This window comes from Nanorana parkeri, unplaced genomic scaffold (assembly GCF_000935625.1).
Source record: "Nanorana parkeri isolate BGI_ZX_2015 unplaced genomic scaffold, ASM93562v1 scaffold588, whole genome shotgun sequence".
NCBI classification, from domain to species: domain Eukaryota; kingdom Metazoa; phylum Chordata; class Amphibia; order Anura; family Dicroglossidae; genus Nanorana; species Nanorana parkeri.
Genome location: NW_017306856.1, coordinates 633752 through 649876, shown reverse-complemented (window position 1 = coordinate 649876; position 16125 = coordinate 633752). Strand labels below are relative to the sequence as shown.

At 50.7% G+C, this 16125-nt stretch overlaps 1 protein-coding gene across 4 annotated transcripts in view; it reads right to left on the bottom strand.

The window, feature by feature from the left end:
• The window catches only part of PUF60 (poly(U) binding splicing factor 60), a 38920-nt gene that overhangs the window by 2608 nt on the left and 20187 nt on the right, over positions 1-16125 (bottom strand). For all 4 annotated transcript variants that reach the window (XM_018562643.1, XM_018562645.1, XM_018562644.1 and 1 more), the window contains 5 exons: positions 14797-14889; positions 11991-12204; positions 7515-7705; positions 4696-4831; positions 1012-1253 (listed from right to left, as the gene is read on the bottom strand). In XM_018562643.1, the coding sequence (XP_018418145.1) occupies positions 1012-1253; positions 4696-4831; positions 7515-7705; positions 11991-12204; positions 14797-14889 (876 nt within the window). The remainder of the gene's footprint in view (positions 1-1011; positions 1254-4695; positions 4832-7514; positions 7706-11990; positions 12205-14796; positions 14890-16125) is intronic.

Here is a 16125-nt window from a genome sequence, read left to right as displayed (position 1 = left end):
AGGGGAACGAGAGGGTATGGGAAAAAAAAAAAAAAAAAAAAAAATGTCACTCAAATAGAAAATCAGCCAATCAGGTGGCTTTCCTCTACCAAGCATCAATGTATCTAGAAGAGAGGGGGGGATACTTCTAAGGGAATCTGCAGCTGTTTTAAAGCATATAGAAGAGGCCCCTGTCCTACACACAACCTCTGTGCTGTTTACATGCCAAGGCCGTGTTCACGGGGCCCCGTCCTACACACAACCTCTGTGCTGTTTACATGCTAAGGCCGTGTTCACGGGGCCCCGTCCTACACACAACCTCTGTGCTGTTTACATGCTAAGGCTGTGTTCAGGGGCCCCCGTCCTACACACAACCCCTTTGTTGTTTACATACTAACCTGTGTTCACGGCCTGGCCGTGTTCACGGGGCCCCGTCCTACACACAACCTCTGTGCTGTTTACATGCTAAGGCCGTGTTCACGGGGCCCCGTCCTACACACAACCTCTGTGCTGTTTACATGCTAAGGCTGTGTTCAGGGGCCCCGTCCTACACACAACCACTGTGTTGTTTACATACTAAGGCTGTGTTCACGGGCCCCCGTCCTACACACAACCTCTGTGCTGTTTACATGCTAAGGCTGTGTTCAGGGGCCCCCGTCCTACACACAACCACTGTGTTGTTTACATACTAAGGCTGTGTTCACGGGCCCCCGTCCTACACACAACCTCTGTGCTGTTTACATGCTAAGGCTGTGTTCACGGGGACCCGTCCTACACACAACCTCTGTGCCGTTTACATGCCAAGGCTGTGTTCAGGCCCCCCCCTGCACACAACCTCTGTGCTGTCAATTAGCGGCCAAGGGCAGATGAAAAAGGAATCTGAAACTTCTAATTTTTTCCCATTCCCTTCAGCTCTGTAATAATTTAAATAAACAGTCGAACTTTGGGGCCTTGTCCTCCTCATGTGACGGAATCTAAAAGCACGACATGCACTCCAGTTGGTGCCCCAAGACACGCTGCTCTCATACTCACTTCCTGCTTGCGCATGAGTTTCTGCATGACCATGTGACGCGCACTGCTCCCGGAGATACTCATGTGCTCTTGCTCGCTCAGCATCTCCGGCCTCTCGGACTCCAGAGTCGGCTCCTCTTCCTCCTTCTCTTTCTCCTTCTTTATCTCCAACTGGGCCATCGCTGGAGGGCTGGACAGGATGGGGTTCACCAGTCCCACCTGTGGAATAGTAACTGGTAGAGAGGGCCGCACTGGTGTCACTCCTGTGAAAGAAACACAACCAATCAGTTATTACCAAATGGGACTTCAGGGAATTTTCTCCCCACACAAATACATACAAGAAGCAGTCATCTGATCCGTTATAAGTTCACCGAGAGCTGTAATGGAGAGAAAGATTCCTTTGTTTCAGAACAATCGTGTGTTCTCCTTTTATTGCCGAATCTGAATATTGTACGTTCTGCCATGTTTTCTTGGAGATCTCTCCCTCTCTCTCTCTACCATCCATCCATCTATCCACCCCTCTCACACAAATACATACAAGAAGCAGTCATCTGATCCGTTATAAGTTCACCGAGAGCTGTAATGGAGAGAAAGATTCCTTTGTTTCAGAACAATCGTGTGTTCTCCTTTTATTGCCGAATCTGAATATTGTACGTTCTGCCATGTTTTCTTGGAGATCTCTCCCTCTCTATCCCATCCCTCTCTCTCTCTCATCCCATCCCCTCTCTCTCTATCCCATCCCTCTCTATCCCATCCCTCTCTCTCTCTCATCCCATCCCCTCTCTCTCTATCCCATCCCTCTCTATCCCATCCCTCTCTCTCTCTCATCCCATCCCTCTCTCTCTCTCATCCCTCCCTCTCTCTCTCTCTCTCATCCCATCCCTCCCTCTCTCTCTCTCATCCCATCCCTCCCTCTCTCTCATCCCTCCCTCTCTCTCTCTCTCTCATCCCATCCCTCCCTCTCTCTCATCCCTCCCTCTCTCTCTCTCTCTCATCCCATCCCTCCCTCTCTCTCATCCCTCCCTCTCTCTCTCTCTCTCATCCCATCCCTCCCTCTCTCTCATCCCTCCCTCTCTCTCTCTCTCTCATCCCATCCCTCCCTCTCTCTCATCCCTCCCTCTCTCTCTCTCTCTCATCCCATCCCTCCCTCTCTCTCATCCCTCCCTCTCTCTCTCTCTCTCATCCCATCCCTCCCTCTCTCTCATCCCTCCCTCTCTCTCTCTCTCTCATCCCATCCCTCCCTCTCTCTCATCCCTCCCTCTCTCTCTCTCTCTCATCCCATCCCTCCCTCTCTCTCATCCCTCCCTCTCTCTCTCTCTCTCATCCCATCCCTCCCTCTCTCTCATCCCTCCCTCTCTCTCTCTCTCTCATCCCATCCCTCCCTCTCTCTCATCCCTCCCTCTCTCTCTCTCTCTCATCCCATCCCTCCCTCTCTCTCATCCCTCCCTCTCTCTCTCTCTCTCATCCCATCCCTCCCTCTCTCTCATCCCTCCCTCTCTCTCTCTCTCTCATCCCATCCCTCCCTCTCTCTCATCCCTCCCTCTCTCTCTCTCTCTCATCCCATCCCTCCCTCTCTCTCATCCCTCCCTCTCTCTCTCTCTCTCATCCCATCCCTCCCTCTCTCTCATCCCTCCCTCTCTCTCTCTCTCTCATCCCATCCCTCCCTCTCTCTCATCCCTCCCTCTCTCTCTCTCTCTCATCCCATCCCTCCCTCTCTCTCATCCCTCCCTCTCTCTCTCTCTCTCATCCCATCCCTCCCTCTCTCTCATCCCTCCCTCTCTCTCTCTCTCTCATCCCATCCCTCCCTCTCTCTCATCCCTCCCTCTCTCTCTCTCTCTCATCCCATCCCTCCCTCTCTCTCATCCCTCCCTCTCTCTCTCTCTCTCATCCCATCCCTCCCTCTCTCTCATCCCTCCCTCTCTCTCTCTCTCTCATCCCATCCCTCCCTCTCTCTCATCCCTCCCTCTCTCTCTCTCTCTCATCCCATCCCTCCCTCTCTCTCATCCCTCCCTCTCTCTCTCTCTCTCATCCCATCCCTCCCTCTCTCTCATCCCTCCCTCTCTCTCTCTCTCTCATCCCATCCCTCTCTCTCATCCCATCACTCTCTCTCATCCCATCACTCTCTCTCATCCCATCCCTCTACCATCCATCCCTCTACCATCCATCCCATCCCTCTACCATCCATCCCTCTACCATCCATCCCTCTACCATCCATCCCTCTACCATCCATCCCATCTTTTGGAGAGTTCCCCTGATTCTGATCACCATCACTGGGTGTGAGTACACAGGTAGAGTGATGCTTGGTTTCTATACAAGCATTTTGGTTGATACGTTGTGGCACTTCTGTGGTTTTAAAGCTTTTGTTCTTTTGGGACACCTACTATTCAAAATGACCGCCAAAACCCCGATATGGATTATTAAAGCCGAACTCCAAGCAGAAATGTTCATTATATTACCTTCAACAAATGTGTTACTTGCTCATTCCGACGGGCATGTACGTCCATACGGCACACAAGTGAGGGCACCCGGACCCGCACGCATGTAATTGCACACACCCGCAGGACTAGTTCACACCAGGCTCAGAGGGCTCCGGCCTGATTCTGGCCAGAAGGCACTGGAACACATTCCGGCTGGCTCACTTTGTTTGGGGCAGGAGGCGGCGTTGCAGCGCATCAATGTCAATGCAGCCACGCCCTCCGGCCGCGTGGCTCATCAATGCCTGCGTCCCGGTCCCAAAAAAAGTGCATGCCGCATTTTTTTCTGACCGCACTGGAACACAGGCATTGATGTGCCATGCGTTCCAGTGCGGCCACTCGCACTGGGGATGAGAGCGTGGCTGCGGTGCCATTGATTTCAATGCACCGCCACGCTCCCTCCCGCCCCTGAACAAAGAGCAGGCCGGAATGCGATCCAGTGCGTTCTGGCCAGAATCGGGCCGGAACGCACTGAGGCTGGTGTGAACTAGCCCTTAGGGAAGAACAGGCCATTACACGCAGCAGCTGTCCCTTCTGGGATGGGGTCTTTTTATGGACGTGCACACCCGTCTGAATGAGCCCTAAATTATATCCTGCAGCCATTGCAAAATAACTCCTTGAAACCTATATAAGGGCTCGGTGTCCCTTCAGTCCAGCATGTAAGTCCAGTGACCGCTCTGCCCTGAGGTACCAGCCTGACACCCCAGTTGTACTTAATTAATAACCAGCACTGATCTCATTACATCACCACTGACTATAATGGAAGGAGCCGAGCGTCTCACACACCCAGGCTGTCCTGCCCACTAATATGGCCCGAATCTGACTGACAGGAGACAGGTCTGTCACTCCCATTCAACACTGGGCTGCCCAAACAAACCCATCCCATATTTACACTCATTGACAGCTTCAATTCCCATTGCATGATGGGAATTGTAGTCTATTCCAGTGATGCTGCTCATATCATAAGCACTAAGGAAATACTGACAATGGCCCACATTAAATACATGTCGTATGATAACAATGCTGTGCGAGGCTTTTCACACCAATTAACATGAAGCTGCATCTACGACATGCTGTTATTCTCTCTGCTGCTCACAGTCAGGCTCCACCTATGTCTATGCATGATGACTACGATGTGCACACCTGTATCAGTATAGAAGCAAACAAGACACAAAGCCTTCCGATATAGAAGATGTAATACATTTTATTATGGAGAGAGAACGGTACCTACCTGTAATAACCCCGGGGGCTTGTGCTGCCATGACTGCCTGTGGTAGTGCCCCCAAAGGCTGTGCCAGTGTTAGAGCCGGGGACACCAGGCCAGGACTCGTCAGTGTACCAAGGACAGCCGCTCCAGCCACCGCCTCCTGTGGAGAAGAGAAGGATGTATTACACCACAACCGTCCCCACGTGTCTTGTGATCAGATGAAGCATTCAAGGTTACAAAGACACCAATAATATCTCTAGATCATCAGGTGTTTCCAGGGCTCCGCTGCCCCTCCTGCGGGCCCGGGGCCGGCATGTTAGGTGCCGGCGGGAAGCGGACCTGCGAACGTCCGTTCACCGATCTTCTCCCCGCTCTACGGGATCAGGAGCAACGTCTATTGCATCACTTCCGGTCCCTGAGCGGTCATTGCTCGGCTCCTGAAGAATCTGCACCAATAGCTTATTTAAATTGGAAAGGTGACACTAGGGGTCTTTCGGACCACCAGTATCACCTTAAAGAGGACCTGTCTCCACCAATATGCTATCACATGGGGGGCTTGAAAAGGTTGAAACAAATTTACAAGTTAATAAGTCCCTCGCGAGAATTGATGAAAACACGCGTCGGGTGCGCCTACGTAGAAAAACGTTGATCGTGCTACACGTTGGGAATCGCCGCACATGTAAGAGCAATAATTCTAGGGACAATATTTATGCGCATCTCTAAACTGATGACCTGGGGGGGCTTTTAAAGCGTCTATGGACTTTTTGGGGTACTGAATTTTGTTGTTGTTTCACGAATGCACGCAATTAACCTGGGCATGTTGGGTATCTATTTATTGGTCCTAACCTCGTCTTTTATATTTAACAATAGTATTAAAGTGACATTAAAGTCAAAAATCTTTTTCCCTCTCCCCAATGGTAATGTCAGCACTTACCTTAAATTATGTTTCTTAATCCGATCATCTTCTTTCCTGATGTTTTCATCTGTCCCTCCAGCACTGCGGCGGGTCTCCGATCCAGCGCTGACTCCTCTGAGCTTGCTGGCACTTCCTGTCCTACGGTGTCTTCATGACGGTGCACGCGTCCATAAGTCACCTTGCGTCTCTCCTCGCGTCCTGGCCGAAAATGTGAACTGCGCATGCGTCCGCCCCAAGGTGCTTTGTGGCCGCCCGAGCATTTTCACATTTTTGGACTGGAGCGCGCGAGGAAGACACGGGTAAGTATTAACCCTTTTCAAAGCGGGGTTTTTTTTGTTTTTACACTTTTTGCATAGATCTACTGCTTGCTAGCAGTAGATACTGGTATATGCAAACAAAACGGAGGGTTTAATAACCCTTTAAATTGTGTTTTGGAGCATTAAAATTAACTTGAATTTATTTTTTACTAAATTTGGGGGTTTGATAAAGAGTTGCGCCAATAGTGTGCAACATAAAAATTTGCAACTGCCGCCATTTTATTCTACAGGGTGTTGGCTTTCAGAAAATATAGAATGTGGGGGGGTTTATAGTAATTTTCAGGCCTAAAGTGTTGATTATATCACATGTGCAAAAACCCAAAAAAAAAGGCCTCGGCAGCAAAAGGGTCCTTATGGAGTTAAACTTCAGCTTTAAGACCTCCTTCACACGAGTAACGGCCGGCTGCGTGCACAGCCGTATCGGGCCAATCCCGGGAAGGACAAGTGCTGCGTGTGATTTGTACGGAGCAGCCTGTCCTTCTCTATGGGAGTATGCGGCTGTACGCCGCCCTACACTCACCCGAACTGAACGTCCGTGCGGGTGTCCATGCTCGTATGCTGGCAGGATGGATCCCGTCTGCGTCCAAGCAGGGACACCCGCACGGACATGCAGGTTGGGCGAGCGTAAGGCGGCGTACTCCCATAGAGAAGGACAGGCTGCTGTGTGTAATCCTTCCCAGGAGCGGCCCCATAAAGCCGTGCACGCAGCAGTGATCTGTACAAGCCGGCCGTTTCTCGTGTGAATGAGGGCTAAAGCTCAGGGTAGATCTGGAGGATTGAAAGGCGTCCTATTAAAGTGGCGCCGTTTTCTCCAAACATAGCCCAGAAGCAGTTCCCTGCAACAGAAGAGGCATTATACGATCAATGATCATTTTCGCTCCTCTGAAGCCCTATAATCGCCATAAGAATCTGCAGCAATATATGCAGTTCTGGGAGTGTTGGATGCTTGTACCCATCACAGAGCACATCTGCATTCTATGGACTTTATAGCCAGGAGGGTGACAACACTATTCAGCCCCTGATGATCTAAAGCTACTTGTGCCACTTGCTTGTCAGCAGGATATTGAATGAATGTCAAAACTCTGCCAATGCTCTCCCTTTGCTCTTCTCTGGTCACCTACCTATACAATCCCATCCTCTAGTACAGGGGTGCCCACAATTTTTGTGTTATCTACTTTTCAAATGACGAGCTACATGAGATCTACCAACGAAGAAAAACCTCCCTCGCTCTCCTGGCTGTCTCTCCTCGCTCATCCTCCTGGCTGTCTCTCCCCGCTCATCCTCCTGGCTGTCTCTCCCCGCTCATCTTACAAATAGTGTAGTGCAGCAGGCTGTGTAAACTAATATTCTTTGATGTAATATATATATCTATCTATCTATCTATATCTATATATATATTAGTCTCAGCACCTGAGTCACTTCAACAACCAGTATCCACCAGAAAGGTGTCAGGGAGCTTGGCTCAGCAGACTCAGGCTAAAAGGAATAAAGGGGCCACCATTCACACCCTTTGTGATCTACCAGCATCAGCTTTAAGAGCTACTGCTAGATCACCATCTACCTAATGGGCACCCCTGCTCTAGAACTTACGAACCTGTTCATTCACATACCTGAGCTGTGATCTTGGCAGTTGCAGCAGCAGCGGCGACAGCAGCAGCAGGAGGGAGACCACCGGGGGTGGCCGGTGTGAGGAGAGGCATCGGTGGAGTAACAGCTTTACCAACTCGAAGGTACTGACCGCCCAGATCAAACAGGTTCATGGAGGAGACGGCATCCTGCGAAGACTGGGATTTATCATACTCTGTAAATACATACAATAACAGGAATGAAGGAGACAGCAGCGTGTGCAAGCACCGGAGAAGCCACATCACAATCTGCAGCTCTTCCAGCAGACTAGAACAACCTGTCAGTAGGAAAACATAGGAGTAGACATGTTTGAATGCACACGCATGGTCATACTGATCCGCTCTGCTTGCAATTTATGGACCTGGACCAAAAACGTGTTTAGGTCAGCGAAGTGCTAAGAAGTGAAGGACAATGACGGCAGTTTTGGCCTACAGCGCACTTTTCAAGACGGGTCGGCAAAGACGGCTCCGGTATTTCAATCCTCATAGGTCTGTGTACTCCTGATATACATACTGATTCCAGGTAAGTAACCTAATATATTAAAAGGAGAACTATGGGGTTAGGGCTTTTCACCATAGTTCTCCTTATTTCTGCTTTGCTGGCTTTTGTGTAAAAAAAAAACAAAAAAAAAAAAAACCCAAACCATATATTTTCTGAAAGCGCAGGCCCGGTAGACTAATAATTGCGCAAATGTTTATCAATTCAATATTAAACCGATAAAAATACGCGATTCAATTGATAAAGCACTAAAATCAGTATCAGTGCCTTTTTTTTTTAAACACACTTTTAAACGTATTTTTTAAATCATTTTAAAACATTTTTTTGCTGTTGGGGGGCTTTGGGGAAATATTAGGGTCTAAACAGACCCTTGACATTTCCCTTTTGAAATAGAAATTGAGGACTCTGTGTCCTCAATCTCTTTTTCTACAGCCTCAGCACTCAATGAATGGGAAGCACTCAGTCCAGAGCCTCCCCATTCATTCAGACACTGATGATAGTAAATATTTTACTATCAAGCAGTTTGTGAATGGGGAGGAGCTTCTGTACTGAGTGCTACTACCAGTTCAAAAATTCATGAATGAACAGGAAGTAATGTAAATCACATCCTGTTCATTCATAACTGGGGACACATTGTAAATAACTGGGGACACATACTACTAACACTGGAGTGATAAGACGATCACTCCAGTGTTTGTGCTGCACACAGAGGATCGGTAATACCACTGATAATTACCAATCCTACGCTCGCACACACAGAGCCGCTGTCATCCTGAAACTGACAGCGGCTGCTCTCCTCGCTCCTCCACCCCCCCACCGGACATTTCGGATCCCCGCTGCCTCAGCCCATACAAGCGGGCGCCCGGAATTTTTGTTAATAGCTGTCATCAGCAGCTTGTGAGGCCCTGATGACAGCTATTAATTTAAAGGGGAACGTCCAGGGAACAGTCCTGCTATAAGTTCATGGTCGCTAAAGCGACCATGAGCTTATAGTAGAACCGTAAATGCCACTGCCATAAGGCATACTGATCTGGCCATTTGGGAACAGTTTTGTTCCGCCATATGCCTTACGGCGGTGGCAGGGAAAGGGTTAAATCAATTGGATCACCATGACAGCCAGGAAACTAGCATTTCTATCTCTCAGGTACTTCAGTAAGGAGACCATTTGCATCAGCTCCCATATCCATGCACACCTACCACTGACATTACAGGAAAGGAAAAAAGGCGGGCCATGCTTCCTGTTGGACTTTTTATTATAGAGAATTCAATAAGTACCTTGAATAACCCCATTACCCCGACAGTGTGCAGGAACAGAGCCTTACCGCTGGAGACTTAAACAAGCTCATTCCTGATTGAAATCAGGAGTCGAAGGAAGTGGCCCAGGAAGATGGTATGCACAATGGAACAATAAAGTTTTATGCAAAGTGGGTGTATGGTGTACTTGGGCTTCATTTCTTGTGGTGCCAGTAAAACAGTGATGGACAGGCTTAGGAGTCAGCCAGCACCCAGGGTCAGAGGAGACACAGAGGAACCCTAAAGCTGCCTGCACCCAGGGGCAGAGGAGACACAGAGAAACCCTAAACCTGCCTGCACCCAGGGGCAGAGGAGACACAGAGAAACCCTAAACCTGCCTGCACCCAGGGGCAGAGGAGACACAGAGAAACCCTAAACCTGCCTGCACCCAGGGGCAGAGGAGACACAGAGAAACCCTAAACCTGCCTGCACCCAGGGGCAGAGGAGACACAGAGAAACCCTAAACCTGCCTGCACCCAGGGGCAGAGGAGACACAGAGAAACCCTAAACCTGCCTGCACCCAGGGGCAGAGGAGACACAGAGAAACCCTAAACCTGCCTGCACCCAGGGGCAGAGGAGACACAGAGAAACCCTAAACCTGCCTGCACCCAGGGGCAGAGGAGACACAGAGAAACCCTAAACCTGCCTGCACCCAGGGGCAGAGGAGACACAGAGAAACCCTAAACCTGCCTGCACCCAGGGGCAGAGGAGACACAGAGAAACCCTAAACCTGCCTGCACCCAGGGGCAGAGGAGACACAGAGAAACCCTAAACCTGCCTGCACCCAGGGGCAGAGGAGACACAGAGAAACCCTAAACCTGCCTGCACCCAGGGGCAGAGGAGACACAGAGAAACCCTAAACCTGCCTGCACCCAGGGGCAGAGGAGACACAGAGAAACCCTAAACCTGCCTGCACCCAGGGGCAGAGGAGACACAGAGAAACCCTAAACCTGCCTGCACCCAGGGGCAGAGGAGACACAGAGAAACCCTAAACCTGCCTGCACCCAGGGGCAGAGGAGACACAGAGAAACCCTAAACCTGCCTGCACCCAGGGGCAGAGGAGACACAGAGAAACCCTAAACCTGCCTGCACCCAGGGGCAGAGGAGACACAGAGGAACCCTAAAGCTACCTGCTGCCCCCAGGGTCAGAGGAGCCACAGAGGGACCCTGAAGCTGCCTGCACCCAGGGTCAGAGGGGAGACAGAGGAACCCTGAAGCTGCCTGCACCCAGGGTCAGAGGAGACACAGAGGGACCCTGAAGCTGCCTGCACCCAGGGTCAGAGGAGACACAGATGGACCCTGAAGCTGTCTGCACCTAGAATCAGAGGAGACACAGATGGACCCTGAAGCTGTCTGCACCTAGAATCAGAGGAGACACAGAAGTCAGCCTGATCCAAGGGTCAGAGGAGACACAGAGGGACCCTGGGGTGGAGAATCTCTATTACAAACAAGCACAGGACACAATCCTCAGATTGCATATTCTTATCACTTTTGGTTAGATTGACATACTGAAGGTGGCGTGATCTGACCCTGGAATTCAGGAGATAGCGGGGCTACATATTGTCAGTGGCAGCACAATATTCTCACCTATAAAACCGTAACCTTTATGTTTGCCTGTTGTTGGGTCTCGTGCCAACATACAAGACTTGATCTTCCCAAAGGCTTCAAACACGCTCTTGATATCGTCATCAGACAGATCCTGGTGCACGGAGGCCACATAGATTCTGTTGAAGGAGCGGGCTTCCTCTGCCAGCTGGTCTATGATGGGCTGTGCCTGGCCAATGTTGCTGGGTCTGCCCACCTGAGATGAGAAAGACAGAAGAGGAACATGAGAATCAAAACACACGGGTAACAGAATCGATTTCTATGAACTGCATACATACCAGAGCAATAAAAAGGGGCACATACTGGGTCTAGGGTCAGAGGAGACACAGAGGAACCCTGAAGCTGCCTGCACCCAGGGTCAGAGGAGACACAGAGGAACCCTAAAGCTGCCTGCACCCAGGGTCAGAGGAGACACAGAGGGACCCTGAAGCTGCCTGCACCCAGGGTCAGAGGAGACACAGAGGAACCCTGAAGCTGCCTGCACCGAGGGTCAGAGGAGACACAGAGGAACCCTAAAGCTGCCTGCACCCAGGGTCAGAGGAGACACAGAGGAACCCTAAAGCTGCCTGCACCCAGGGTCAGAGGAGACACAGAGGAACCCTGAAGCTGCCTGCACCCAGGGTCAGAGGAGACACAGAGGGACCCTGAAGCTGCCTGCACCCAGGGTCAGAGGGGAGACAGAGGAACCCTGAAGCTGCCTGCACCCAGGGTCAGAGGAGACACAGAGGGACCCTGAAGCTGCCTGCACCCAGGGTCAGAGGAGACACAGATGGACCCTGAAGCTGTCTGCACCTAGAATCAGAGGAGACACAGATGGACCCTGAAGCTGTCTGCACCTAGAATCAGAGGAGACACAGAAGTCAGCCTGATCCAAGGGTCAGAGGAGACACAGAGGGACCCTGGGGTGGAGAATCTCTATTACAAACAAGCACAGGACACAATCCTCAGATTGCATATTCTTATCACTTTTGGTTAGATTGACATACTGAAGGTGGCGTGATCTGACCCTGGAATTCAGGAGATAGCGGGGCTACATATTGTCAGTGGCAGCACAATATTCTCACCTATAAAACCGTAACCTTTATGTTTGCCTGTTGTTGGGTCTCGTGCCAACATACAAGACTTGATCTTCCCAAAGGCTTCAAACACGCTCTTGATATCGTCATCAGACAGATCCTGGTGCACGGAGGCCACATAGATTCTGTTGAAGGAGCGGGCTTCCTCTGCCAGCTGGTCTATGATGGGCTGTGCCTGGCCAATGTTGCTGGGTCTGCCCACCTGAGATGAGAAAGACAGAAGAGGAACATGAGAATCAAAACACACGGGTAACAGAATCGATTTCTATGAACTGCATACATACCAGAGCAATAAAAAGGGGCACATACTGGGTCCTAACTGCAATGGACACCATTCTATGGAAACAATGCATGAAGTGTCAACAGCAAGTGCAGTACTCATGGGTATGCCGGGATCCTGCCTAAATATGCACATTATACTATACAACGGGGGTAGTGAATAAGAACGCTAAGTTTTCTTCGACCCGAGGTCCAAATCGTGGAGCGGATCAAAGGTCACCCAGCCAGTGTCTGCACTGCCGTCTGCCATTTAGGCTGCATTCACTCCAGCAGCTGCATTACAACGCACATCTGCTGCTGTGTGTTCCCAGGCACATTGCTGATGCAACGATTCCGACGCATCACATTTTTTGTTAGAACTTTACCGAAATGTCACAAGTGACATTTCATGAAGTTCTATAGGCAAAGCGTAGTGTGATGCAGTTGTACCAAATCGTGGCTGGCTTCAATGAAAAAAAGTACAGCATCCATCAGAGTGTCCCCGTAGGTTAGATTCCCCCATCGGCAAGTCCCCGTACATACAGGTGCCCCCGTACATACAGGTGCCCCCATCGGCACGTCCCCGTACATACAGGTGCCCCCATCGGCACGTCCCCGTACATACAGGTGCCCCCATCGGCACGTCCCCGTACATACAGGTGCCCCCATCGGCACGTCCCCGTACATACAGGTGCCCCCATCGGCACGTCCCCGTACATACAGGTGCCCCCATCGACACGTCCCCGTACATAAGGTGCCCCCATCAAAGCGTCCCCATACATTAGGTGCCCTCATCAAAGCGTCCCCATACATTAGGTGCCCTCATCAGTGTCCCCATCGGAGTATCCCAGTACATTAGAAGCCCCCATCGGAGTGCCCCCTTACATTAAATACAAAAACAGGGGGCACTCTGATAGGGAACCCCAATATAATTATTTATTCCCATCAGAGTGCCCCCTTACACTGGATGTCCCTAGCGTGCCCCTTTAAAATGCTGCTGTCACCTTAATCCTGAAGCCTGTGGAGCAGGGAGTCCATTCTGGGAGCAGATAAAAGACAGGGATGGGAGGAGGCGGAATGGGAGGAGGCGGGATGGGAGGAGCCAGGAGGTGGGGCAGACGGCAAAGGAGGACGGAAGACGATACTCTTCCACCCCCCCCAAAGCTAGGCGGGAACAAAAGGGACGTCATTGGCTGCTAGGAACGCTGTGGTCTGACATCCGACCATCAAGGCATTTTGGTATTTGCATAACTCCAACCAAGGTCCAGCCCACTGCTTGCATCGGGGTTGGGGGCTCTTGAGGAGTGCTGAGGCAGGGTGCTGTGAAGTATTCAGGAAGCTATGTACAGCACCCCATCGGCCCCTCCCACCAGCCATGATCTGCCTGCATTGCATAGAAAAGCACAGAGACTAAAATAAGGTATGCAACGAAAATCTTAAGATTGCAAACACATCATTGGCACGTCAACGATGGGGAAAGTAGGAACCAGGAAAATATAAGCTGACTGGCTGCTGGTCTGGTCCCTGGAGCCCCTGTCCTCCTCCACTCCAGCGAAGGACTGTCCCTCAGCATCCTCATTTCCAATTCACTGCATTGGATGTGATATCTCACAGGACCTTAAGACCACCGGAGTGGAGGCGTAGCAGGGCTGCAGGGACCGGTCTAGCACCCAGCCGTCTCCAAGGTTCAGCCGAGTATATCGTTGCTCGTTTATTGTCTAGGGAAGAAAATAACACTTAAAAAGGAGAACTATGAGGTGAGTGATTTCCACTCATCCTGATAGTTAGAGCCGACGTGTGACAAAGAAGCTATCACAGGTCGGCTCCATTGATCAGGAAGCGAGCAGAAACACGCAGCGATCTGCTCACTTCTCGATCATCTCCCTGCAGTGAGCTGTGACTGTCAGTCACCGCTGCCCGCAGGGATTCCCCCCTCCCCGATCCTCTAGCACTGACTGGAGAACAGACAGGGAAGGGGGCGGGTACAGCTGGCTCTGCCTCCAGATAGGCAGAGCCAGCTGTCACTCAAGCAGCTGGGGGGGATCTAGACAGTAATGTCGGGATCCGTCCCGGCTGCGGCGGTCTCAGAATACTGCGAGCAGTAGCTCGCTATATACTGAGCTTTGGGTCACGGGAGGACGCTAGTATATGTCCTCCCGTTACTCTAAAGAGCGGTATGGGGAAAATCACTTACCCCATAGTTCTCTTTTAACCCTTGCAGTGCAGGGGTAGGCACACTAAGGGTTCGGATTATATTCTGCCTGGATCAGGCATACTGAAGAACTGGAGATGTCTGATCTGACAAGTGTACCTCTGTCCAATCTGCAGAGATTCATATGAGCCACAAACCCCAATTCCTGAACGCCTACATTCTATGAAACGCTGCAGATTGGACAGATACAAATATTCAGGAAAGTTCTTCCGATTTGATTATCAGTGTCCGACGTTCTGATGTCTGTTATAATGGATGTACTGCTCTTATGTTATCACGCACCACGGCTGTGTCCTGTTCATGAACCATACGATGTGCACTCACCTTAATGTTCCTTCCACCCAACATGACCGAGTTCATCTGTTCCAGGGCGAGCTGAGCAGCTTCTGGGACTTCATACTCCACAAACGCAAATCCCTGAAAAGAAACAGAGGGCAAATCAGCAATAGCCGGATCACTATGGAGGAACATTCGTTTCATTCCAGGGAGGGATCCTGCTTGGGAATAATTTAGCTCGTCCCTGCAGAAAATCTCAAGAGATTTACAACTTTAAAGGAGAACTACGAGGTGAGTGCTTTTCACTGGATTCCCCCCTCCCATTTGCCAGCGCTGACTGGCGGAACGGACGGGGGAGGGTACAGCTGGCTCTGCCTCTAGATAGGCAGAGCCAGCTGTCAGTCACGCAGCTGGGCGGATCTCGACATCGATGTCGGGATCCGCTTCAGCTGCGGCGTCTCAGTATACCACAAGCTACAGCTCGCGGTATACTGAGCCTAGGCTGACGGGAGGACGCTAGTTTGTGTCCTCCCGTTACCCTAAGGAGAACTATGGGGAAAAGCACTGACCTCATAGTTCTCCTTTAAAGTGGAATTAAAAACGAAACAATCGGGAGGTTGGGATTTTTGACAGAACAGACAAGCAAAGTCTCTTCCGTCACCAAACTCCTTCCTCCTTACCCTAGCCATGTTTCATTGTCTGTGTACACTGTATGGTGCATGCGCAGTGCTGTGTACATTCCCGGCATTCGTTTCCCAGGAACAATGCAACACTTGTGTGCATGCGCAGGAGTTACATCATCAATGACAGAAGAGGATGCCCGGGAACATCAGAGAATGCCCAATGCTGGAGAGGGGAACACTCAGAATACTTACACATTAGGGCAAAAAAAAAAACCCAACCAGCACACAGCGGTTTAATTCCACTTTAAATTTGTCATTTGGAAGCATCTCGTACAACTTGTCAGGTCCCCAGAATTGACCATTGTTCACTGGCTGCCATATTACGGAGGACGGCTAGAAGAGGGTGAAGACTGGAAATAAGAAGGGATTATGGCGTGGACTATTACTGACAAGGTCTGAGAATGATCATTTCTTCCTGCATATACGGTATGACGCACTCCATAGGCAGAGCCAGCTGTCACTCGCGCAGTTGGGCAGATCTCGACAGTAACGTCGGGATCGGTCCTGGCTTCGGCAGCCCCGGTACACCGTGAACTGTAGTTTGCGATATACTGAGCTTTGGGTCACGGGAGGAGGATAGTATATGTCCTCTCGTGACCCTTAAGAGAACTATGGGGAAAAACACTTACCCCATAGCTCTCTTTTAAACATTTTGGGGACCGCGTTTTTGAAATGCTGCCGGGCCATTGCAAGG